Source organism: Leucopleurus acutus (genome assembly GCF_964270905.1).
Source record: "Leucopleurus acutus genome assembly, chromosome: 1".
Lineage (NCBI taxonomy): Eukaryota > Metazoa > Chordata > Mammalia > Artiodactyla > Delphinidae > Leucopleurus > Leucopleurus acutus.
The window spans coordinates 76498230-76524692 of NC_139142.1; the positions used below are offsets into that span (position 1 = coordinate 76498230).

Genomic DNA, 26463 nt, shown 5'->3' on the forward strand with positions numbered 1-26463 from the left:
GAATCATTCTTAAAATAGCTATCTAATGATCTCCACTTATTTCTATGCATATATTAATATTTTGTGATATATACACACATATGTGTATATATAGTATGTGCATAGGTGTGTGTGTATATACGTGTGTGTGTATATATATATCTTATTCATACTGTATTAAAACTTGATTTTTTTCATGTAACAGTTGAGATAATGGGCATCTTTCCATTTGTCAGTACATATAAAACTACATTTTTTTATAATTTAGGTATAGTTGATATATAACGTTATTTTCATGTGTACAATATCATGATTCAACATTTGTATATATTGCAAAATGATCACCACGATAAGTCTAGTTAACATCCATCACCATACATAGTTACAATTTTATTTTTCTTGTGATGAGAACTTTTTTATTTAATAAAGCACACATCTTTTAAAAAATTTTGTTTATTTGTTTTTATTTTTGGCTGTGTTGGGTCTTCGTTGCTGTGCATGGGCTTTCTCTGGTTGGGGTGAGCGGGGGCTACTCTTCATTGTGCTACAGGGCTACTCTTCATTGCGCTACGTGGGCTTCTCATTGCGGTGGCTTCTCGTTGCGGAGCACGGGCTCTAGGCGTGCGGGCTTCAGTAGTTGTGGCGCGTGGGCTCAGTAGTTGTGGAGTGCAGGCTCAGTAGTTGTGGCGCACAGGCTTAGTTGCTCCACGGCATGTGGGATCTTCCCGGGCCAGGGATCAAACCCGTGTCCCCTGCATTGGCAGGTGGATTCTTAACCACTGTGCCACCAGGGTAGCCCAAGAACTTTTAAGATCTACTCTCTTAGCAAGTTTCAGTTATGCAGTACAATATTATTAACTATAGTCACCATACTGTACATTACATAAACTATTGTATTTTTAAAATGACCTCATAGAATGTTAGTAATTCACTATTGGAGGCAGATTAAATATACATTTTGGCCAGAATGTCAAGTGTTGAATCATATTCAGCTGAAGCTAAAGCTAAATATCTCTGTCATAGAATGGATGTGCTGGAATACATGGAAAAAAATCTGAAATTTCAGCAAAACTATTGAAATATTATTATAAAAGTTATTAGTGGCCAGATTTACTTTTGACAATATACAGGCATTCTCATTTCTCACCACTGTCTGCTGTTAGATCGTTCCTGCAGTCACGGTACCGTCCTACACATTCGTGATACTAAATAGCTGGTAGCTTGGCTGAGATGGGTAGAGGAGCACAATACTCTTTGGCTGGTTCTGCCAGAATGGTCGAGGGTAATGGTGCCCCTCGCGATTCAATTTGTCCTCTCTAAGAGTAACTAGTTAAAGACTGGGTAATAGGCTAGGTGAAGACTTATCTCCTCATCAACTGCTAGACTTGGAGGTTTGTTTGATGATCATGAGTTTCATTGACGGGATCCCCCAGATTGAAGCACCGTGCGCTGCTTTTTCCCCGTATTCTTTCCCATTGCGGTGTATTACAAGGTGTTGAATATAGTTCCCTGCGCTATGCAATAGGACCTTGTTGTTTATTTTATATGTAATAGTTTGTATCTGCTAATCCCAAACTCCTAATTTATCCTCCCCCAGCCTTTCCTCTTTGGTAACCACAAGTCTGTTCGCTGTGTCTGAGTCTGTTTCTGTTTTGTAAATAAGTTTATTTGTATCAATTTTTTAAGAGTCCACATGTAAGTGATATCATATGGTATTTGTCTTTCTCTGTCTGACTTAATTCACTTAGTATGATCATCTCTAGGTCCATCCATGTTGCTGCAAATGACATTATTTCATTCTTTTTTATGGCTGAGTAATATTCCATTGTATATATATGTGTGTGTGTGTGTGCGCGCGCGCGCGCACACACACACACACCACATCTTCTTTATCCATTTATCTGTCAATGGACATCTAGGTTGCTTCCATGTCTTGGCTATTGTACATAGTGCTGCTGTGAACATTGAGGTGCATGTATCTTTTTGAATTAGAGTTTTCTCCGGGTGTATGCCGAGGAGTGGGACTGCTGGATCATATGGCAATTCTACTTTTAGTTTTGTAAGGAACCTCCATGCTGTTCTCCATAGTGGCTGTACCAAGTTACATTCCCACCAACAGTGTAGGAGGGTTCCCTTTTCTCCACACCCTCTCCAGCATTTATTATTTGTAGACTTTTAAATCATGGCCATTCTGACTGGTGTCAGGCGGTACCTCATTGTAGCTCTGACTTGCATTTCTCTAATAATTAGCGATGTTGAGCATCTCTTCATGTGCCTTGTGCACTGCTCGAAACATTCCTTCTGATTATTTTCAGAAGCATACTTAAGATCACATATATCTAACTTTCTAATATTTTTGCTGCTTTATACAATTAGTTGATTGAAAAAAATCCATCAATAATTTTGGCTCCAGAAATGTGGCAGTAGAGCAACGTTGTTGACTTTCAAGATATACAGAATTGTTTCAATATCGCCTGTATCTCAGCTTTCATTGCGTGTACACCAACTTCAGCTTTGTTGGAATAGAATGACATGGGACTTTTTATTATGTAGGAAAAATGTGAACTCTCCAGGTACATCAGTTTTGTTCAAATCCTCCCCCCCCTTTTATAAGCAGATTCTAATGAATAAATTACTTCTTAATAAATAATCATTGGATTTAGCAGGCCTGCTATTTTTGTATTCTTATCTGCAAAGTAGAATATTATGGGATTTTGTTGCTGTTATTCAAGCAGCCTATGTAATAGGTACTAGCTCTTCTCCATCTTGTTTGAGGATATGGTATAAGTACACAGCAAGGCAGTTCCACACCCTCTTATACATCATGAAATTAGTCTTTGGCTGAAGGAGGAGGAGGAAAGTGTTATACTCCTTTTATGATTTCTGGTTCTGTTCATTACACTGTGCTGTAATTACTTGCTGAACACACAGCTGGTGAGTGTGACCAAAACTTTGAATGCTTATGACTTGCAAGACACATTTCACCATGTTTGTTCCATTGTCAACAATAGTTGGCTTTCCCCGTTCTTCACTGGGTTCCATTCTATACTTCTTCATTCTGATTCATTCTGTTAGTGTGAGAGACAGGAACTCTCTCAGCCAGAGAATAAAGCAGGAGCAGAATTGAATGCATTGTGAATGCACTGTCTTATTTAATGGAAGTCTCCAATTGTTGCTGCACGTCCAAATGTCTGATGTACAAGATACAGGAGTAGCATGTTTACTGATACCACCATTGTTCTGTACATGTCTCAGTATAAGAAGAGAATTTTGGTAACATGTTTTCCAGAAGTACTCTTGATTCTAGGAGTCATAATTTTGACAAGTGTGGACACACTTTCATCTTCAGTGAGAGGATTAGAGAGGTTGGCTTTCTTTAATAGTCATTTAACCAGCTTATTTTTCAAAATTAGCCTCTGTGTACTTTATTAAGATTTTTAAATTGTGTTGTTCTGGAGTTTGACTACTATAAACAAAATGTGCTTAAAGTACCTTATTTTTCTCAAACATTTTCTTCTTTTCTTTGAATTTTTTATGTGAATACTTTATTTTGTATCAATCAAGAATGACTTCATGGTCAGAAAGAGAAAGACAGTTACCATATGATATCACTTATGTGGAATCTAAAATATGATACAGATGAATTCATTTAAAAAACAGAAACATTCACAGACATAGGAAACAAACTTATGGGGACTTCCCTGGTGGCGCAGTGGATAAGAATCTGCCTGCCAATGCAGGGGACACGGGTTTGATCCCTGGTCTGGGAAGATCCCACATGCTGCGGATCAACTAAGCCTGTGCGCCACAAATACTGAGCCTGTGCTCTAGAGCCCGCGAGCCACAACTACTGAGCCCACGTGCTGCAACTACTGAAGCCCGCGTGCCTAGAGCCCGTGCTCTGCGACAAGAAAAGCCACCGCAATGAGAAGCCTGTGCACCACAACAAAGAGTAGCCCCCGCTGGCTGCAACTAGAGAAGGCGCGTGCACAGAAACGAAGACCCAGCACAGCCAAAAATAAATAAATTTATAAAAACCAACAAACAAAAAGAAAACAAACTTATGGTTACCAAAGGGCAAGGGGGTGGGGGAGGGATAAATTAGGAGTTTGGGATTAGCAGATACAAACAATGATATATACAAAATAGATAAACAACAAGGTCCTGCTGTATAGCACAGGGAACTATATTCAATATCCTGTAATAAACCATAATGGAAAAGGAAAAAAAAATGACTTCATGGATGTCATTGTGATTTTATAGTTTTTCCTATTTTTGAAAATTTTACATTGCAAATCATAAGATCTGGGTCTGATAACTGGATTTTTTTCTATTGTCTCTTTTTTAAAAAATTATTTTTATTTTATATTGGACTATAGTTGATTTACAATGCTGTGTTTTCAGATGTACAGCAAAGTGATTCACTTATACATGCATACATATATATATATATATATATATATATATATATATATATATATATATATATCCTTTTTCAAATTCTTTTCCCATTTAGGTTATTACAGAATATTGAGCAGAGTTCCCTGTGCTATATAGTAGGTCCTTGTTAGTTATCTATTTTTAATATAGTAGTGTTTATATGTCAATCCCAAACTCCCAGTTTATCCCTCCCCCCAACCCTCGACCCTTTGGTAACCATAAGTTTGTTTTCTAAGTCTGTGAGTCTGTTTCTGTTTTGTAAATAAGTTCATTTGTATCATTTTTTTTAAGATTCTGCATATAAGCAATATCATATAATATTTGTCTTTGTCTGACTTCACTTAGTATGATAATCTCTAGGTCCATCCATGTTGCTGCAAATGGCATATTTCATTCTTTTTAATGGCTGAGTAATATTCCATTGTATATATGTACTACATCTTCTTTATCCATTCATCTGTCACTGGACCTTAGGGCCTCCATGTCTTGGCTGTTGTAAACAGCGCTGCAGTGAACATTGGGGTGCATGTATCTTTTTGAATTATGGTTTTCTCTGGATATATGCCCAGGAGTGGGATTGCTGGATCATATGGCAACTCTATTTTTAGTTTTTTTAAATTAATTTTTATTGGAGTATAGTTGCTTTACAATGTTATGTTAATTTCTACTGTAAGGAAAAGTGAATCGGCTATACATATACGTATATCCCCTCTTTTTTGGATTTCCTTCCCATTTAGATCACCACAGAGCATTGAGTAGAGTTCCCTGAGCTATACGGTAGATTCTCATTAGTTATCTATGTTATACACAGTATCAATAGTGTATATACGTCAATCCCAATCTCCCAGTTCATCCCACCCCCACTCTTGATATCCATGTTTGTTCTCTAAGTCTGTGTCTCTGTTTCTGCTTTGCAAATAAGATCATTTATACCATTTTTCTAGATTCCACATACATGCGTTAATATACGATATTTATTCTTCTTTCTGACTTCGCTCTGTATGACAGTCTCTAGGCACATCCACCTCTACAAATGACCCAGTTTTGTTCCTTTTTATGGCTAATATTCCATTGTATATATGTGCCACATCTTCTCTGTCCATTCCTCTGTTGATGGACATTTAGGTTACTTCCATGTCCTGGCTATTGTAAATAGTGCTGCAATGAACATTGGGGCACCATGTGTCTTTTTTTTTTTTTTTTTTTTTTGTGATACGCGGGCCTCTCACTGTTGTGGCCTCTCCCGTTGCGGAGCACAGGCTCCGGACGCGCAGACTTAGTGGCCATGGCTCATGGGCCCAGCCGCTCCGCGGCACGTGGGATCTTCCCCGACCGGGGCACGAACCCATGTCCCCTGCATCGGCAGGCAGACTCCCAACCACTGCGCCACCAGGGAAGCCCGCCGTGTGTCTTTTTGAATTATGGTTTTCTCTGGGTATATGCCCAAGTAGTGGGATTGCTGGGTTATATGGTAATTCTATTCTTAGATTTTTAAGGAACCTCCATACTGTTCTCTGTAGTGGCTGCACCAAGTTACGTTCCCACCAACAGGGTGGGAGGGTTTCCTTTTCTCCACACCCTCTCCAGCATTTATTGTGTGTAGATTTTTTCATGATGGCCATTCTGACCGGTGTGAGGTGATATCTCATTGTAGTTTTGATTTGCATTTCTCTAATAATCAGTAATGTTGAACGTCTTTTCATGTGCTTCTCGGCCATCTGTATGTCTTCTTTGGAGAAATGTCTGTTTAGGTCTTCTGTCCGTTTTTTGATTGGGTTTTGTTTGTTTGTTTTCCCCTCTCTCTTAGTTTTCTGTCATCTTGGTCTCATCTCCTGATACACCTGAATTTTGGATACTGTGTATAAAATATAGTAGAGATAATTCTAGGTTATTGATAATGTCATTTTCCTCCAAAAAGGATTAACTTTTGCTTCTTTTAGTCAGAATCAGAGATTGAGCTGATTCCCTGCTTTGCCTCAGACTTTGTAAAGCTGTCCTATTCCTCCTTGATCCTTACTTCCTTTCTTATTCTCACCCCTTTTCCTGTTTTCCTACTAGGTGGTTTTGTTCTGGTTGATTTGCAAAAGCTCTCTTTGTATGTGAGAGACAGGCTCTTTGCCTATATGTGCTACAAATGTTTATCACCAGCAAATATGGTTTGTCTAACTGCTACATTTTAGGATTTTTTTAAAGGTTTCTTGTAGCCTTTCTATTGTCCTTTTAAAATGTTAATATTGCACAAATATTTATAAACTACCCACATATAATCACAATACACTTATACATCCACATGCACAGACAAGACATTATTAATTATATTACTCAGGCTCTTTATGTCATAGTTTTTGAGGGATCAAGCTTGATTTGCCAATGACTAATGGTAGTGATTTTACCCTTTCTCATGATAAAGAGTGATGTTCTTGGTCTTTTTTACCTAGAATTTGATCTTGTCAAGTGTTAAAATGTTATGATCCATGTGTTTTGGAAACGCTGGGGGCATGGTGTAGATTCTGATTTTGTCTTTGTCTCTTTAATTCAGGATTCTTCAGTTCTTTTCCCCCTCTTTTAAGTTAGAAGTAAAGAATGGATTCTATGGTTAAATAACCTGAGAGATATCATAGGAGGAGAAAGTGGGCCTGTACCTGAGTCTTAAAGTATAAATAGGATATGAATGGGTAGAAGTGTGTGGGCCTTCCAGACAAGGGAGAAGGATTAAAAAAGAAATGAGGATAGGGTAGAAAATGAAGTATGTTCAGAAGGTGAAAAGAGGCTCTCGGGAGCAGGAAGTCAAGAAATAGGAAGCAAATGTGGGTTAATGAGGTAGGATCACATTCTGGAGGATCCTGAAAGCTAGGTGGAAAAGTAATTCTTTATAAATTGGCTATTCTTAATGCAAATAACCAGGTAAGTACATATTTACAAAATAAGCTCTGTGTCAAAGCCCGCTGTACGGAATCATCTGTCATGCTTGTTTATCTTGATTCATTTTCCTTTATTCCAAGAGCTCAGAGCAGTGCACCATGATTCACATTAACTAATCTAATGCACATTCTTTGAGTTTTATTTTGTATCTGACATTCTAACCAGGTGATTTTTAGAGTGATGGTTCAGATTGGTAACCTTGCCTCAAAGAGATATTTTAAGTCTGTCATATTGTGGATCAGTTGAGAACTGCTTTCCTTCAGTTCTGTTTCTCTCCTTCCTTTTCTGCTTATGCCCACCCCCAAATCATAAATGTTAGTTTCCTTGCATATATTAAGCAGATGAGATGAAAATATGCTAAATATGGGGAGATGGCCACGTCTGCAGGCCTGGACTGTTCAGTTGTCTCTCAAGAAGCATGTAGGATGGTGGCTTATTGAGAGTTGAATGAAGCAATGAATACAGTTGCCAAAAGTATTTTCAAGTACCCACTCTGCACAGATGATGTGGAAAGATGCGGAAGCCAGGGCCTTCTATTGAATATCATCACTGAGTTTGGGATGGTCAGCTCTTCAGAAACAGCACTTTTACTCCCAAAGGGAAATTGAGAGAACTGAGTGTTTTCCTTTTAGCTTTGACATAAAATTGTATGTTTTTTCTATTCCCAGGGGACTCCTTCTCACAGTTCCGGTTTGCCGAGGAGAAAGAGTGGGATAGTGAAGCTTCCTGCCCCAAACAGGTAAGGTGAAGCTCTGTCTGGAACGTGGACTGGCTCTTCTCAAGGCTGGAGACCAGCACCTTTCACATTGTTGTTGCGATGGAGACTTCACATAGAGAAGAGTCTAGTCATTCGTGTACAGTTCAGCGTCAGTTACCTAAATTGCTCAGAAGGTTTTCAGGGAGCTTAAATTATACAGGCTCTTGGAGCTGGAGTTGACCTTTATACCTGGCCATCTATGTGAACTACTTATATAGCTCATATATGACTATAGTTCATATAGACTGGGTTGTAGGGCTGAAAGTTTATAGTCACGATTTTGAGTGGATTACTTTGCCATGTGGCCTTCCTTCTTTTCCCTTTCTGTGAAAATTCATCTAAGGCTTGAGAATTAATTTATTTCTCCCACACTGTTTTTGGTGTTAGGTAAGAAAATCCTTAACTTCATAGTTTTAAATAACTCCTCTTCTATCATTAGGAGAATAAAGCTATAAAATAAGAAGAAGCATCACAGAAGTCTTTCAGTGAATCCGTAGCACCCACGCACTTCATTTGCTTTGTATTGCTGCCCTATTTTCCTCCCAAGGAGTTTTGATGATTCTCCAGGCAGGATTTCACTGAACCTTTCCGTACGAGAGACGACAGGTATTCTCACCCTTTTTAAAATGCACGGAGGCTGAGTAAGTGCTGGCGTGGCATTTGCTTCCGACTCCGGGGCTGGAGCATACTATCTGATACAGTGATCAGACAGCCTGCCCACAGCTTCAGACAGGAGACCGGGCAGCAGACCTGACGGATAAAGGGCGGGACCTTCCTCCCCATTCCGCTGTCAGCTCAGTACACACACAGTAGGTGGCTCACACCCCCAGGTGGGCTGGCTTCACGTTCAGTTGTTTGGGACGGACATTGACTTAAAGACAGAGGGGAGGGAAGTGACTTGTAAAATGACTTCCTGTTCCTGTACAAAGAGTATGTTTTATAACATAGAAAAATTGGGGAATGAAAAATATTTGTTTTTGCTTGGGTCTGTTTGGGCATGTACCTGAGTATGGTTTAGAATTCTAGCACAAGTTGTAAACAGACGAACGCAGATCATGGAGGAATTCAGTGAAAGCCAAACAACTCCCATTCCAACTCCTTTGCCCCATGTTGGCTATCAGAGAACATTTTGTTATCCTGAGAGTTTCAAATAATTCTAAGGTTCTTTATTTATCAAAACACATGTTCTTTGTTAGATATTTTATTAGATGTAGCTTATTGGAAGATGAATGAGACAGAGACCATGCTTGTTCATCGCCCTAGGCCCTTACCTTAGCACAGTGGCTGACACATAGTAGATGGTAAATATTTACATGATAAATGAAAAAGCACGCAACATAAAATAAGTGGTATAATGAATGAATGAACATAATACTGTGGGAGAAAGCTGCTGTGGGCTGGAAGTGATTGAGAGTAGGAGCATGGGATAAAGATCATTTGAATGGGCCTTGGTGGATGGATGAGTATGGTTCTGGTAGGTTCTGTCTGGGGAACAACAGGAGAATGATGAGATCTGAAAGACCAGGCTGTGCTCAGAGTCGGGGGCATAGCTGGAGTGTAGCTGGAGTGTGGATTCTCAGAAGAGGCGGCTTCCAGTGTGGGTCTGGGTCACTTAGTACCAGTGGTTTGGTCTTCATTTTTATCTAGGGGCAGTTTAGCCTGTGGGTCAGAGCATAGACTTCAGAGACGCAAACCTGAGCGTAAATACTAGTTCTCATCTGGAAAATGGAACTAATAATAAAATGTAACTCAGAGTTGTCATGAGGATTATATTAGATTATAAATAAAAGTCCTTCTGTGCAGTTCCTGACACAGAGGAAACACTCAAAATTAGCTCTTATTACTACTGTTACTTGTTAACAAAAGTTTTGTTCAGCAAGACAACGGAAATGGCTAGACTGGACCTCTGCCATATTGGGAAGGAGGGACTGAAGAGGTCAGAGGCTGGAGGCTGGGAGAGCAGGTAGGAGGATATTACGTGAACGGGAGGGGACATGGGCCATGAGATGGAAGACAGTTCACTGGCAGATGGGGCTGCAGTGGAGGACGTGGTAGATTGCGTCACGGGCCAGACGTGAGACATGAGGACAAGAAAGATTCGCAGGGGCGCTGAGCTTCCCAGCACGCTGATGAGGTGAGCAGTGATGACTGATGGAGCGAGAGAAGGCAAGCTTGGTTGTGAGCATCTTGAGTTGAAGTATTGGTAGAGCACATCCCAAACTGAGTTCATCACTTCGCCACCGGCACTGTTTTGTGTCCCACATCTCCCCTCACTCGGTCCTCTTTATTTTTGCTTACTTGAGAGAGAAAAAGAAGAGAAGAATCTATCTATCTATCTGTCTATCTACCTGTCTGTCTATCTATCAGTTGTTCCTCATGTGCTCCTCTGTCCCCAGCACAGCCAGTGACATGAAGCAATGAAGAGTTTGCCAGTGGGTCCTGGCGGAGGCCCCGAAGGGCACCCTGATGGGAGAGGGCCCAGTGCTGTCCCTGTGACTTGCCTTCATGTCTCTGTGGCTCACATGCAGGGTGAGGGGAAGGTGGCCTGGCAGTCAGGGTCCCTGCTTCAGCCGTGCTGGCCCCATTACCGCAGGGGAGTTGGTCCCTTCAATCCATGAGTGGCGTTTTCAGACCTGTCCTTTGGACAGTGTGGGGACATGTGAGGAGGGAATGGGTGGGAGGACAACTGAGGGTGAAAAAAATAGGTCCATTATTTTTTGAAAATCACCTGAAGCTTTTTTTTCATTCCATTTTTCAGTTGTGTTGACTAGCGACTTATTTAGTCAGTAGAGCTTCCTCGAGCAACCACGGAGCACTGGGTGGCACGCCGTGGTTCCTGAGCGCGTGGCTTTTAAGGGAACAGACACTCAGGCCCACCCCTGAGAGCACAGTTCTGAATGAGGCCTGACACTCTGTACACGGAAGGCGCCCCAGCTTTCTCTAAAGTGTCGCTTGATCTGAGCACTTCCACTGTAAAGTATCCCCGTGGTCCCTGAGTACCCAAATGAATGTGGACTGTGAGTGCTGTGGCTCTCGAGGAAGGTGCAATGGTCTGATCAGAGGCTGTAAGTGGAGTTTCTAGTAGGTTCGTTCCTCACCAAATGGTGTACCTTTACGCAGACACTGAGACTCGGAGTCTGATTGGCTTCCTGGACAGGGAGGAACCTTCGGGAATAGATTCTCACCACCGAGTCTGTGCGCACACTGATGGCGGAGAAGTGGGGTTGGAGGGACTTTGTTCTAACAGTCAAGGCTGGCCTCCTGCCCCCAGCCTCCGAATCTGCAGGAGAAGAGGCACTGGGGTGGCCAGGCTGCGTGCTCCAACTGTGAGTGACTGTCAGCGTTGGCCAGGTGGATGTGGGGATGGGGCTCTCCGGGCAGAGATGACCCACCAGTTATTTACAACATGGAGCAAAAAAGCTAATTCATGGTGGTTATTCCAATTAAATCTATTTTCAAATTCACATTTTACTATTACAAGCAATTCACTTCAGCTCCCTTTATATCTAAGGCCTTCAGCTGTAGCCCTTTAGGGGACAAACTGGTGACAAAAAAGGGGAAGTCTTCTTACATCGTGGTGTTTCATGGTAGGTTCTAGGCTCTAGGACTGCTGCAGGGAGACGAGGAGAAATCACTGTGCTGGGCTGAAGTGTCTTGAGGTCCTCATGGAGGCGGTGCCCTATCACCTGGGCCTTGGATGGTGGGTGGGAATTGGAGATGTGGGGAAAGGAGACACCCCAGCAGCTGAAGGTCCATCACTTGGGACTCGGCACATAAGCACAGCCTGGCCATTCCCTGGATCTCACAGACTTTTCATTGTTAACGATATACCTTGTAGCCGTGTCACACATGATGCAAAAGGGGGGAGGAAGTTTGGGCACTTCTAGCTGGACCCCAGCACGTCTCAGTGGGCCTTCTCCAGAGAGCTGAGACAGCAGCATGTGAATGGTTGGCAGGCATCGTGGACGGAAAGTTCTTGCTCTTTTATAGGCTGAAAGCAGGGGGTCTACCCGGGTGACTTTGCAGACACCTTGGCAGTGGGAAGGGTGAGATTTCCAGTTTGTAATGTGGTGACTTACTAATGGGTTAAGCATTCAGGATCACACTTTTCTAGTGGTTTGAGAGGTCTTCTCCAAACTTCGAAACAAAGACTGGCCATGCTGGTCTTGATCAAGCACTTGACGTGCTGAGTGCAGGACTGAGGCAAGGCCTGCACATGTAGTGCATTTCCCGCTCTCCTGCTCCCTAAATACTCTGTGTTTTTAGATGTAAGTTCCTTTTTTTCCAGGGTGAGGGGCCACATCTGCTGCTGCCAACCTTGCTTACCGTAGAGCTAGCCATCTCCGGAAACTTTCAGAAGGGCAGGTGAAAAGCTGTATTGCTTCTTTTGATCCCTGTGTACTGCTGTTGTGAGGCTCAGGGGTTCGAGTGGGTCTGCATTTAGTGTCGGCACTCTACTTGAGAGCATCAGGAATGACTCCTCACCTCCAGTCATTATAAACCCATCTACCCAAGGCATCCTTACAGTGGAATAGAGATTAGACTCCATGACCCCTGGGTGGTGTTCTCTAACTTGAAATCAGTGATTGCAGCGTAAGTCATGGTTCTACCTGGGTCTGTGATAGTCCTTGGTAGACAAGGTGGTCGGTCCGTGGTGTCTGCCTCTAATGTGGCAACCACCTTTTAGTTTTTCCTTCTCTTGGGTGGCCGGGGCGCCTAGAAACAGCCGTTAGGGGTCATGCGATAACCTGGACCGTTTTCTCAGATATGGTCAATTTGTGAGGGCATTGCCTGGATGGGATTTTGCGTCTATGCACGGGAAGGGAGTTCAAGGGACTTACAGTGTTGGCCTCACACAAAGTGCTGCCAGCTGGAGGGTAAGTTTCCATCCTCTGCTTTCTGGTTGGAAGAGAGAGAAGCGTATACCTCATGGGCTTCTTTGGCTGTGACTGTCCTCCCCATCTGACTGCTGAGACAGCTCTTCCCTGCTCTCCTGAAGGCCAGCCATCTGAATCTGGGGGGAGATGTCCAGTTAGATTTCATTAAGTGCTTTGAGTTTTTTTCAGTAATTCCAAGAGCATCCGCAGGTTCCAGGTTTCCGTGCAGCCTTGATGTGAGGTGATCACCACCTGCTGCTGCTCTGGCAGCCTGAGCTGTGGCTCAGGAAGGTGCTTTTGGTTTTGCTTATCTTAATGCAGAGATGGTAGAAATTAGAACCGTATCAAGTGTGATTTATGATCTGATTACTCCCAGCTAAAAGTAATAGATGATTTATTTACAGTTACTACCTATCGTCTTGTGCTCTTTTATTCCTGAAAGGTCATATGTAATCATCTTTTTTTTTCTTTCTTTTTTTTTTTGCGGCACGCGGGCCTCTCACTGTTGTGGCCTCTCCCGTTGCGGAGCACAGGCTCCGGACGCGCAGGCTCAGCGGCCACGGCTCACGGGCCCAGCTGCCCCGCGGCATGTGGAACCCTCCCGGCCCGGGGCACGAACCCGTGTCCCCTGCATCGGCAGGGGGACTCTCAACCAGTGCGCCCCCAGGGAAGCCCCATATGTAATCATCTTGATCAATAATCTATCTTTTTTTTTATATATAGAATTCAGCATTTTATGTGGACTGTGAGTCATTGGTTCGAGCCCTTCAAGAACTGCCTCTCTCACTCCGACTCAATGTTGCTGCTGAATTGGTCCAGGTAAAAACCCTGACAGCATCCTGAGGCTGGTATGAATTAGGGCAGGAGAAGAAGAAGAATGAAAAACATCCCCCTGCAGGAGGTTTCAGACTCAGCTTTTCCTTTCATCAAGCTGAGCGTTTTGTATCAGGTAGAATTTCGTAAAGTTTTGAGGGAGAATGAAATACTTTCTAAAGGTTTGTTTTTTTTTTTCATTTTATATTTGAAACGTTTTAAAGGATCAAATGTAATAGAATTGAATGAAATGTAAAAGCATAGAGTCTGCCTTGTATTGTACTCAAAATGTTTATGTGCCAGGCTTTGTGTTAGGCACTAAGGTTACCGTGGTGGACAGACAGGCATGGTTCCTGCCCTCATGGAGCTTAATCTATTGGGAAAGACGGGTATTGATCAAGTTATCAAATTATAAGTCCTGTGAAGGGGAAGGACAGTATGCTGTGAGAATATGTAATAGTGAACCTGATCGACTTTGGTGTGATTAGGAATGGCTTTCCTGAAGAAGTGACAGATAAGCCGAGATCCAAAGTATAAGAACATTTGAGGTGGGATTTAAAGAAGAGTGACCCAATCAGATCTGCATTAACAACTGTGCTAATAACAGTAACAAAGAACATTCTGGCTGCAGAATGGAGAGAGGACTGTATTGGGGTGTCTGTGTTTAGGGTAAATCTGCACTTGCACACCCATGCAAGAGTAGAGCGGATGAGGGGAGGCAAATTAGGAGGCCACTGCACGGTTCAGGTGAGTAATACTGTAGCTTGGACCACGCTAATGATGGTAGAGATGGCAGGGAACTGGACTTTACCAAGAGGTGTATTACAAAAGTAAAATTAACAGGACTTGGTGAAATACTGGAAACGGAGAGGGAGCAGGGAAAGAATTTTCTAGGTTTTCCAGCCTGTGCAACTCAGTGGTAGCTAGTATTAGGAAGGGTGAGGCTTGGACATTATGGGTTTGTGTCTCTGAGATGTCAGAGTGAAAATATTAGTCAACTGGATGTAGAAATTTATAGTTCAGAATCAAGGGTTGGAAATATAAATTTGGGAGATATCGGTTGTTAAGGTAGCTAAGAGTTGAATCGGCTAAGAGAGGAGGGGCCCAAGGGCTATACCAGAAGGAACTTTGAAATTTAATTGTGGCTAGATTGGATTTTGTTAAAAAGTGAAACCCTAGGCAGTACTAGTTGTCAATAGAACCCCAGCAACTAAAATGACCAGTTTTGTTCTGCAGTTGAATGCGACGCTAAGCCTGAGCATGGGCAGGCATCAGTGGGTATCCACCCAGCTGTCTCTGTGGCACTCACGTCAAATTTAGGGCAGCAAGTAGAATTCAGGGCTGGAGGACACTCAGGGGCAGAGAAGTAGAGAGGATAGCATTTGCCTCTGATGGGGAATCACCCTGGGACTTCTTTAGGAGCGTTTGTGGGTATTGGGGCTTGTCTTAGTGATTGAGTGAGCACTCCTCTTCCTCTGGCTGTCCAGAGATGGTCAAAGTCCTGACATACTTGGTTTGATCCCACACAATGAGGAGTGGTTAACAGAACACATCAGGGAAACACTGAGATGAAGGTGATGGGGGCCCCGGGATTGAGGAGAGAAACGGGAAGTGGTGTGAGCATTTGAAAGTGAAGGATGATGTTGTCAGAGGCAGGCCTCAGAGGAAAGATTTAAATTATTGTACTTTTGTAAATAGTAACTTTTAACTATCTAGCCAGGTTTTCCCACTCCTCCCATGAGGTAGAGCGGTTATTCTCAACTGTGTTTACATGTTAGACTCACCCGGGAGTTAACAAACAAACAAAGACAATGCCAGCCAGCCAGTGCAGACCCACTGAATGATTCCAGGATTAGAACAGGGGACCGCATCCCATCTTCGCCCTGCACACTGACAGTGCTGGATGAATATTTAAGTTCCTGTGTAAAGCCACGCGGTCTTAAAAGCCCTAAGGAGCTATTAGCAAACTGGATCTGCTCAGGATGCTTAAATGTACAAATAAGGGGACAACACCTCCAACAGCAGCTGACCCTCCTTCTGAACCTACCCACTGATGCCAGCCTGGTCACCACAGGCCTCCCTCCAGAACTGTGGTTCTCAGCCTTCCTCTACATTACAGTCACCTGGGGGGAGGGTTTAACTTTATTAAATTATAACATATAGAGAAGTGCGTGCGTAAGTCTTTACACATGCAGATCAAGGATCAGACCGCCGCTGCCACCACCCAGAACCTCCCCCCACCCCCCGAGGCAATACTTCCCTAAGACCACTATCCTGACTTCTCATACTCAAGATTAGTTTTGCCTGTTGGGGACGTTTTTTACAAATGTAATCAAATGGAGTGTTTTCTTTCCTGTCTGGCAGTTTTTACTCAAATAATGTTACTAACGGTCATTCTTTTCTTCTTGGTGAATTTGTGCCTTCATCTCCTATATTTGTGCATCTTAGTACGGTGAACAGATCCGACTTGCTAATTACTTCTCCGTGACTTTTTACAAACGTTTGCCTCGTCGCAGGCTTAAGTATACATTCACATAGACCTACAGGACTGTCCATTCTCAGGCTGGTGACAGGAGTGCACAGCCCTTTTGATTTCAGCTCTGAGCAGGTTGGCACATGGCCGAGGTGGGCACGGTAGGGAGGTCTCCCACACTTACCCCTGCAGCAGTAAGAGGGGTGCTGGCAGGACCTGGATGGAGGCACTTTGTGACCTCCCTGTCTGAATTGAGTTCCCTACTCCACAGAGTCTGATGGCTTCCTCTGCTTTAATTTCTGCTTAAGCAAATACGGCAGGACTCACATTAACTCAGATACTGTGCTTCTCTTTCAGACTGCCCTTCCTTTAGAGCTTCCTCAGGTGAAACCAAAGAGAAATAATGATGGCAAGGGACTAGGGATGCAGTTAAAGGGGCCCTTGGGGCCTGGAGGAAAGGGGTCCATCTCTGAGCTGAAATCTGCTGCCGCTGGCTGCCCCATGTACCTGGGTAAAGACAGCCTAGGACCGGGCCCTTCCAAGGGTTCTCAGAACCCCGCTTCCCCACTGCAGTCGGCAGCAGACGATTTGGAAGAAGAACTAGATCTGCTGCTTAATTTAGATGCGTCTGTAAAAGAGAGCGGTGACATCTTAGCAGACCAGACAGCTCAGGACCTGGAATCTGAGAAAGATGAGGAGGTGGCCCAAGAAGAAACAGGTATGGTTTTCATTTTATTCCCCATCCATCTTCTCGATTCTGGTGTTTTTCTGAGAATAGCTTCACCTCTGTCACATCCCTACACATCTTCATCAGTGTCTGACATCGATCTGGCCTTGTCCACTGACATCTATTTCTGTGCTCACGTCTCTGCTTCCCCCTGAGCTGACCTTTCTGACAACATTGCTCTCACTCGATATTACTGGGCTTCCAAAGCTGCTACCTGCCTGATTGCAATCTTAAACCCGGGGCTGCAAATTGAACTCGTGCTGTAAAAGGCATTTCGATACCCGTGGCCTCAGCTGTGCAGCAGCAGACCTTTTAATCGACTGTCTGAACAGGCCTGTTGATCAGTGCTTTGTGCTTCTTGCTTGCTATTTCGATCTTGGTTTTTGTTTTTTTTTTTTTTTAACAAAAGAAGACTTCCTCATTTGTGCATGTTCTGTTAGATGGCGGGCCATCTGACAGGGAGAGGCCTAGTGACTGCCCCGTCCATACACTGCATTCAGGACCCTTTAATGGCTTTAGTTTCCAGGAAACTAAGCTGTTAGTCTTTTAAAAAAAACTAGTGAACTGTGAGATTCATCATCCAAATAAATAGAAGAGCAAATCTCTACTCCATTTATGAATTTGTTTAGGTATCACTGGATCTTCTTAGGGAGCAGGAAAATAATAGAACGTTTCCCCTTATCGTGAGCGAAGTCAGACTTTGGCTGATTTCCAGCATGGATCAAACCCCAGGGAAGCGTTAACCCTCGGTTCTGGCACTAACGTGAAGTTGTTAACGTTGCTTTTCTTTTTTTTAGATCCTGCAAAACCGTCTGCGTTGGAAGGAAAGAACGTGGCATCTGAGCAACCAAGTATATCCAGAAATGTTACTGAGGAAGAGCTTGAAGATTGGTTGGACAGCATGATTTCCTAAACTCGATGAAAGAAAAAAAAAAAGAGAGAGAGAGAAAGAAAATGAAAAGTGCCTGAAGCCAATTTTGGTTGCCTTGTAAGGGAAGGCGGGCCCAAGGCTGTCCTTCCAGAACAGCTGGTTTACAAGCACGGCCCGAGCCCGTGTGGCCATCACGCTTAGCAGTAGACGCCTACCTCCCCCATGTTCAACAAATCCGAAATGAGACAGTAAGAGGCTCGCTGCATTTGTTCTCTGGCTTAGTAACTGAATAGACTTCTTAAGGGCAGGAGATGTTACGGCCCTTGTGTCCAGTTTCTTCCTCTCAATTTTTACAGCATAGCGGATGCAGCTGATGATGAAGAGAGCTAAGCAAACCAGGCATGCATTTGGCCAAAATAAACAAACGCTGGTTTGTGGATTTTTTTTTCTTCCTTTCTTTCTGGTGCGGGGAGCCGTGGGCTGTTTGTTAGTCTCCTGTCCCTTTTCCCAGCACCACAGGGTGGTTGTACATCATCCAGAAAGGGGGCGTTACAAGAGGCCAAACCGTGAGTTGGTGATTATGACTTTATTGCAGTGGGCACTTCATTTTATTTAAGGAGATTCACCTAAACAGAGCAGCTCCACTACTTACAAGGGAGACCATAAAGCGTTACTCTATTTGGCGTAAGATTGAGATTTTTTTCTGAATTTTCAGTACAGTACTTTTTTCCTCTGATAACAGCAGTTGACAAGCTGTTACTGAAAAAAACACAAACATATGAATAACCTTTGAGTGCAGTTTCATAAAGTAAGACAGAAGATCCACACGACTAATTAATGGGAACTGTCCGTCTCGAACATAAAGGTAAAAAACTTGCATAGCTGTATCTAAAGAGGTTTTGTAAGGCACTTACTCGATACTTCAGTGTCGACAAAGTGGCGGTTTGTTTGTTTGTTTCTATTTCTTTAACTGCTTAAAGCTTTTCAAGCTGATTCTGGATACATTCACTAGCAAGTACCATGGGAGAAATTAGACTGCAGTTTTAAAATGATTTTTTTGTAGCTCAGACCGTGAGTCACTAGTGGAGTACCATCACGTGGAATTCAAGTGTTTAAAATTCCAGGTATTGTGCCTCCCAAGCTTCCTGCTTCTCTAGCCCTTCCCTCAATGGTACCATCCCAACGACCTAGTTAGAACTGAGAAACCTGAAGGCTTTCAACTAGAGCTTCCTCGAAGCTGGGCCGTACTCTTTTTTCTTTCAACATTTTTGACAGGTTATCTCGCACAGTGTACGTCCATTAGATACAAAAAGCCAAATCAATTCCAAAATACCACAGGTGTGTAACAAACACTTCCTTGTTAAGGGAGGCATTTTAGGAAATGTCACTTTTCAAATGTGTTGCAGAACTGTTAAGAGAAGGATTTTATTGACCGTCCAGAATGGTGGAGGCTTCTTTCATTCCCATTTATCCAAGCTGATCTTCGTACTGTTTCCGGAAGCAGTCACCAGCAGGGAAGAAATCCCAACACCTTTCTTGGTACATCTTCCAGACATAAGATTCCTGAAATAACGGGAACAAAGGAGACTTCTTTATAAACCACAGTAAGCTGGAACCCAATTTATTTTCCCTCTCTGTCTCCCTTTGGGAATCCTGATGTGGATAAATGTGAGGCCCAACTGGTACATTCTTTCTTGCACTGTTCCCCGCTCAGGCTGTTTTGGGAGCGAGAAGTTTCTCCCTTCTTTTCTCCCTTCCTCTGACCCCCCCCCCCCCCGCCACCGCCACCAAAACAAACAAAAACCCCACAGTGAGACCAACTCGATGATCGCCACTAAAAATACTTAAAGATTTAGCAGAGGGTTGACTCCATGCCATTTGTAACTGGCAGAAGGCAGAACATACGAATCCAACGACGTTTGAGTATTTGGTAAGCTACCTTTTCCTCCCCTATTCTCTGTCTTTACACTTCTTTTTCATACTTAGTCACAGAATCCCTCTGACACATACTTTCACGCACCCTGTCACACCCACACCTCCGCATCCCTGTGTCACCCACACAGGAGGTCGTTATCTCTCTTAGGCTGTCGTCTCACCATTTTGCTCCGACTCTCCTGCTCTTTGTCGGAGCCACCCACTCAGCTTTGCATTGTCTTTTTCTCTGTAACGTTCTCCCCACCTCCAGCTATTCTGCCCTGAAGCAGCAACTATAAGGATTTAGAAAATGTCAGTGTTTGCTGGGAAGGATAACCAAGGGGGCCTTTTGGAACAGGTGGGGGTTGCCTTAGAATTTTGGCTTCTTAAGTCACAAAGAGATGGTGGAACAATGCAGGAAGCAGTGGGAAGACGCACAGAAGAGGCAAATGGGGGTCACCTCTCCATTTCAGATATCCTGTGCTCTACTGAGGCTTGACGTAGAAAGGGGAAGCTCTATCTTAAGGTGTTTCTCACCTGACCTGTGTGCTCTGTTTCATCTTTATTAATCAAATACATCAGGAAGAACCTGGAACGAGGAACAAAGGTTTAACAACTGAGAAAAAGACAGTATTAGATTCTTTGGTTAGAAAACCAAAGTCAAGTGAGCTGGAGAGAGGATTAAATACATTGTTCAGCATCATGCTGACTCCTATACCTTTCAGAATAGGGGAAACGTGGCATGACAACATACGCCATCATCTTCTAATAATAATATACATTTATCTCAAAATTAGCCTTATTTGTGAGGAGAGGTCCTTAAACCTTGAGCTAAGATCACTTGTGAGGAAGAATTTTGGCTACCATTTTATTGTTTTTTAAAAAAAGTCCTAAGGTAGACAATAAAATGGTAACCAAAACTCTTACCATATAATTCTTAGTAGGCCAATTTATCATCTTATAAGAATATAGAATTGAAATTTTGTGTGTCTCAAAGATACGTTATGGAAAAGTAAAAATATTTACTCTCACTCAGTTGCCCTGGAATTCAGCAGCACGCAGGTGACGGGCCGCCTTGACAAGAGCAAATATGAATTGGTTGAGAGGAAGGCCTGACTGGAGGGGGTTCAAAGGAGAGTGGGACGAGAGAGATCGGAGACCCTGAACATGCACACTTTTCCAGTTTTGCTGGAAGGGAAGGAAGAAGCAGGGCAACAGCTGGAAGGAAAAGTGGGGTCACAGCCTTTTTTCTTTGTTTAGGATTAAAAAATATTATATGGTGATAGGAAAAATTCAGCAGAGAGGAAACTTGCTGGAGTTAATATGACCTTGACTGAGAAGGGGTGGGATCTAATTCCAGGTTGAGGGGCTGACATTTGCTTGGAGCAGAAACAGTCTGCAGCGCACACCTATCAATCAGAATGGGGAGGGGCAGGGCGTATGGACAAAGACACGGGCTCATGGGGACTCCTGCCAGCTCTTTCCTAATTGCCTCTACTTTCCGGAGACCAAGGAGGAAAAGGCATTGGCAGAGCGTGAACTACATGACGTAACTGTATTTTACTCACTGTTCCTGGCCCTGGCTCTGCCCCATCACCTTTGCTGACCACGGATACTCACAAGTAGTTGGCTAAGTTGTGCTCTTGTAAGGTGTGTGTTTCAAAACCATGAGGGGTCGTGTCAAAGTAGTCATTGCCGATCCCACAGATGAAACATTTAGTCTAAGAAGAATAACAGGGAGAAAAGGCATGAGTAGGCGTGACGTTACAGGCAGGTAGCAAAAGGGTGAGGATCTCTGCTTGAATTGAGAGACACTAAAATACTTCTGTCTTTCATGCTTTAGGCTGTTAGTCGTCTTCTCCAGAGTGTCACATACCTAGCTTCTACCTAGTGGAGGGTACTTGCTACTTCCTAAGCCTGGGGCCTGGCGGAGGCAGCAGGTGGGGGTGGTGGGGGTGGTAGGGTACAGAGCAGGTAGATGGGCCCAGAGAAGAGGACAGGCTTGGAAAACAATCATGGTTGGTAATTTTGCCTAGGGCTGGCCCTAAATGAGAGTAGAACCTACTGTTTAAAAAAATCCATGTGCTGTGAGATAACGGAAATCAAGTTGGGATTTAGTAGAACGGTACCTCCATATCCTCTCGTACTTGTTCCTGCTGGTCTCTCAGCTCCCCAAAAGCATCAATAATAAGACCTGGAATTTTAAATACAAAGACAAACAAAACACTTCAAATAACCTGTTTAGTCAGGGCAGAGGAATGATAGATGGAATGGCAGAGGCTATTACGTTTTGTTAAAAAAAAAAAAAGTGGAATATTACTCAGCCATAAAAAGAAACAAAATTGAGTTATTTGTAGTGAGGTGGATGGACCTAGAGTCTGTCATACAGAGTGAAGTAAGTCAGAAAGAGAAAGAAGAATACCATATGCTAACACATATATATGGAATTTAAGAAAAAAAAATGTCATGAAGAACCTAGGGGTAAGACAGGAATAAAGACACAGACCTACTGGAGAACGGACTTGAGGATATGGGGAGGGGGCAGGGTGAGCTGCGACAAAGTGAGAGAGTGGCATGGGCATATATACACTACCAAACGTAAAATAGATAGCTAGTGGGAAGCAGCCGCATAGCACAGGGAGATCAGCTCGGTGCTTTGTGACCGCCTAGAGGGGTGGGATAGGGAGGGTGGGAGGGAGGGAGATGCAAGAGATATGGGGACATATGTATATGTATAACTGATTCACTTTGTTATAAAGCAGAAACTGACACACCACTGTAAAGCAACTATACTCCAATAAAGATGTTAAAGAAATGAATTATAAAGCTGAATGATACAATTAAATCAAAATTAGGAAAAACACTTGTGTTTTCAAATGCTGAGTCCCGGCTAATGCTTTCTTATGGTTCCTCTTACAGCGCCTCTCAGCAGTATTTGACGCTAACTATTCACTCCTCCTGGACTCTCTTCTTGTCCTTCCTTCCTTGTCCTCCTGTTTTGCTTGGCTGTTCCCTTTCTGTCTTCCTTATCGGCTCTTCCTCTTCTAGTCCCTGAGGCACTGATACGTATCAGTCAGGGATCCTCCTCAGTTTCTTTGCTTTTCCTTCTGGGAAGTCTCTACGCCTACATCTTTGACCACCACCACCAGTGGATCCCATTTCTTTGATTTTTGTATTCATTAATATTTGTCTTGTGTGTCCTTATTGAATGTAATATTTCTATCCTATTCCATTCCTGACTTGTCTCTTGAAAGACCCATTACAGTTAATTGCTTATTAGCCCTCAACGCCTGCACGATGTCTCATAGGTACCTCAACTTGGCATGACTCAAACTAAATTCATCACCCTCTTTCTCTAATTCCTGACAAGCTACTGACCACAAAATACCACTACCTCTACCCCGCAAGGAAGGAAAACACATGTCACACTCTCACAGATCCTCTTTCTGCTGCTTCCCACCCCATTGCGTGGGAGGAAAATGATCAGGGCAGGAATCATGAGGATGTGGGGCAACACTAGCCAATGGAGATATTTAGGAAGCAGAATGAGACAGAAATGATCAACTTAGAGTGGGTAATGAAGGAGTGGGCGAGGGGAGTCCTCTGTAAGGATGCTCAAGTTTCCTGTATCAGTGCCTGGGTGTATGTTTGCCTTTATATATGGTAGACGTTCAAGAGATGTCTGTTGGGGCTTCCCTGGTGGCGCAGTGGTTGAGAGTCCGCCTGCCGATGCAGGGGACGCGGGTTCGTGCCCCGGTCCGGGAAGATCCCACATGCCGTGGAGCGGCTGGGCCCGTGAGCCATGGCCGCTGGGCCTGCGCGTCCGGAGCCTGTGCTCCGCAACGGCAGAGGCCACAACAGTGAGAGGCCCGCGTACCACAAAAAAAAAAAAAAGAGATGTCTGCTGAATTAACAGGTAAGCGAATGCATAAACCTCTTTACATAAAACAGTTAAGTCAGGTGCAGAAAGGCAAAGAGAATCAGATTGACTGAGCCCCATGCAGATGACATAAGTGGCAAGCATACCTTGGATGATGGCCAGCAGGATGACAATGACGAAGAAGAAGAATGTAATGTCAAAGACGATGCGGTACATTTCGTACGGGTCCCCAGCGGGGTCTTCGATTTCATCGCCAATGCCACCTCCAGCTCTCACTCCCACGTACATGTGGAACAGGTAACACTAGAGAAGAAAAATGATGGCGATTCAGGTAAAAGGTGCAGAGTTCTGTTTGTTTTTACGGAGATGGTCAGATCATTCATGTAACAAGATCAAAACATGACAGCCCTGAGGCAGGAGAAGGGTACTCTTCACAATAACACATTCGTGCTGCTAACTCTGTCCTCTCCACCCTCTGGTTAGGTTGGTGTCTATAAAGATGGAAAGGTTGCTGTTCCACGTAGCCTTTAAAAGGTGTTTTTTGCTCTTTTCTTAAAAACAGTTTTGAACTCTTTGACACACACGTGAGAATTCACTCTAGGTGTGTATAAGTTAAAAGAACTTTCTGCCCTGATGAGGATGGCCTATGCCAGATACGAGTTTTCTCTCACTTAAGTTTCAAGTGCCAGCCTGGACTTGGGGCCGGGCTACAGCCTCCGGGAAGAGGCCTCCCCTACTTGGCATCCTCCGTGCACCCGGGAGGGCGGGGCTCCCCGCAGAATCTCCTCCCAAGTGCCCGTGTGCTCCAGGTAGGCTCCTGGGCCAGGGCTCACAGAGCAGGCTGCCCTCTGTCTCTCCTCCTGACTGGCAGTGATGGCTTCGGGATGGCAGTGTGGAGGCAGTCTTATGGCTGGTAGGTCAAAAGCCAGTGGCAGCACGGAGCCCACGCTGGTCATACGGTTGCTCTTGTGCCTGTAGCGTTGCTGTCTCATGGGCTGCTTGCCCCAAGAAAACTCACGGAGAGTTTTTAGCCAAAAAGCATATCTATTTTCTGGAGAAACGATCACAGGCGGGGGCAGGGGGACAGTGTACTGTCACCTGTCTCTGATACACACATTCTTTTCCTGAAATCTGGTCATGATAAGCGTCTAGAGATGCTACTGCAGCTGTGCTGGCTCACCCTGCGCTGTGCCCTTCTATGCGCGCAGGAGCCCCAGCCCCGCCCTGACCCAGTCCTGCTGCTGTGACATTTTTCAGACGACATGGCTGTTCTGAAACAAGCCCCACTGGCTTGCTGAAATAAACGGAGCACCAGATTCATGGGACTTCGCTCTTAGCTCTCAGAGGCAAAGAATCAGAGTTTGACTTCCATGAGATACAGACACAGGTAACTCACGTCTTCGCCACACACAGATGTGGACGGATGGTGATCCGCTTAGCTGTGTGTTTCTCCTTCCGCCTGGGCCCCGACAAGGGGTCTATTCCATCACTTCTGTCTTTCCAGGACCCACCTCCCTTTCGGATGAGACATCAGTGTTCTACTCTCATCTCTGTCCTGCTCTGTCTCCACTCTGCCACTCTGCCCACAGCCCTTCTGTCCCAGCCACGCCAGGTGACCCTACAGGGAATTCTCACCGTCATCATGTCATCACACTTCATGTCGGGCTCATCGTCGTCTTCACTTTTGTTGTAGAACTTGCGGAAGAAGTTGAACGCCACCACGGTATAGAGGTAAACCACCACGGCCAGGAGACCAACAGTCAGGACCAACTGGCAGCGGAAAGAGAGGGAGAGAGGGAAGAGGAGGTGGGTCTTCTCCACCTTGAAAGGTTGGTGGGAGACTCCAAGAAAACAGAGGAAAGGGGAAAGATGAGGGGTCTGGAACGAAGGCTGTCATACAGCAGGTGCCGAAGGAAAGCAAGATCACAGAGAGAAACAGGCCTTATTGGGAGAAAAGAGTAATGATGGACTGTTATGGAACAAACTGTGTTCCCCCAGAATTCATATGTTGAAGCCCTAACCCCCAGTACCTCTGGAAGGCGACTGCACTTGGAGATAGAGCCTTTAAAGAGGTGATTTAATTAAAATGAGGCTGTGAGGGTGGGCCCTGCTTCAATCTGACTGGTGTTCCTACAAGAGGAGGAGGTTAGGACTCAGAAGGAGAGATACCAGGTAGCCGTACGCATCGAAGGATAATCAAGTGAAAAAGCAGCAAGAGGCAGCCAGCTGCACGCCAAGCTACCCACACCTTGATCTTGGACTTCCAGCCTCCAGAACTGAGAGGAAATCAATGTCTGTTGTCTAAGCCCCCAGTGTTCAGTATTTTGTTAAGGCAGCCCGGGCAGACTAACAGCTGGGGTACTGCACGGGGCGCGTATAAACTACACAGGGATTTAAGGATGAGAATAGTGACGGTGCTCTGAGGATGGTTACTTTGTTTTTTCACAGAGATAGCAGTGACCCAAGGCTTCAAGATGTCGCTTTCACTCTAACGCTGCTTCTATTTATTTGCTTATTTATTTAATTGAAGTAGAGTTGATTTACAATATTGTGTTAGTTTCAGGTGTACAGCATAGTGATTCAGTTATACATATACATGTATCCTTTTTCAAATTCTTTTCCCACTTAGGTTGTTACAAAATATTGAGTATAATTCCCTGTGCTCTATACAGTAGGTCCTTGTCGTTTACCTATTTTATATATAGTAGTGTGTATATGTTAATCCCAAACTCCTAATTTATCCCTTTCTACCCCGCTTTGGTAACCATAAGTTCTAATGCTGCTTCTAAAGAAACTACAAGAAATTAATA

The 26463-nt window shown here is 44.0% G+C and overlaps 2 protein-coding genes across 5 annotated transcripts in view; one reads left to right on the plus strand and one right to left on the minus strand.

Annotated features, from left to right (window-relative positions):
- AVEN (apoptosis and caspase activation inhibitor) overlaps window positions 1–18365 on the plus strand; it is a 192656-nt gene extending 174291 nt beyond the window's left edge. The window contains exons 3-6 of one of the 2 annotated variants that reach the window (XM_082835840.1): window positions 8010–8080; window positions 13699–13794; window positions 16619–16979; window positions 17786–18365. In XM_082835840.1, coding sequence (XP_082691966.1) covers window positions 8010–8080; window positions 13699–13794; window positions 16619–16979; window positions 17786–17901 — 644 coding nt within the window. In that variant the 3' untranslated portion in view covers window positions 17902–18365. The remainder of the gene's footprint in view (window positions 1–8009; window positions 8081–13698; window positions 13795–16618; window positions 16980–17785) is intronic. The other variant, XM_082835841.1, reaches the window with a different exon arrangement.
- Window positions 18366–19139: 774 nt separating this feature from the next.
- The window catches only part of RYR3 (ryanodine receptor 3), a 557501-nt gene continuing 550177 nt past the window's right edge, over window positions 19140–26463 (minus strand). For all 3 annotated transcript variants that reach the window (XM_082842048.1, XM_082842046.1, XM_082842047.1), the window contains 6 exons: window positions 25289–25423; window positions 23800–23956; window positions 21903–21967; window positions 21394–21494; window positions 20311–20362; window positions 19140–19422 (listed from right to left, as the gene is read on the minus strand). In XM_082842048.1, the coding sequence (XP_082698174.1) occupies window positions 19327–19422; window positions 20311–20362; window positions 21394–21494; window positions 21903–21967; window positions 23800–23956; window positions 25289–25423 (606 nt within the window). In that variant the 3' untranslated portion in view covers window positions 19140–19326. The remainder of the gene's footprint in view (window positions 19423–20310; window positions 20363–21393; window positions 21495–21902; window positions 21968–23799; window positions 23957–25288; window positions 25424–26463) is intronic.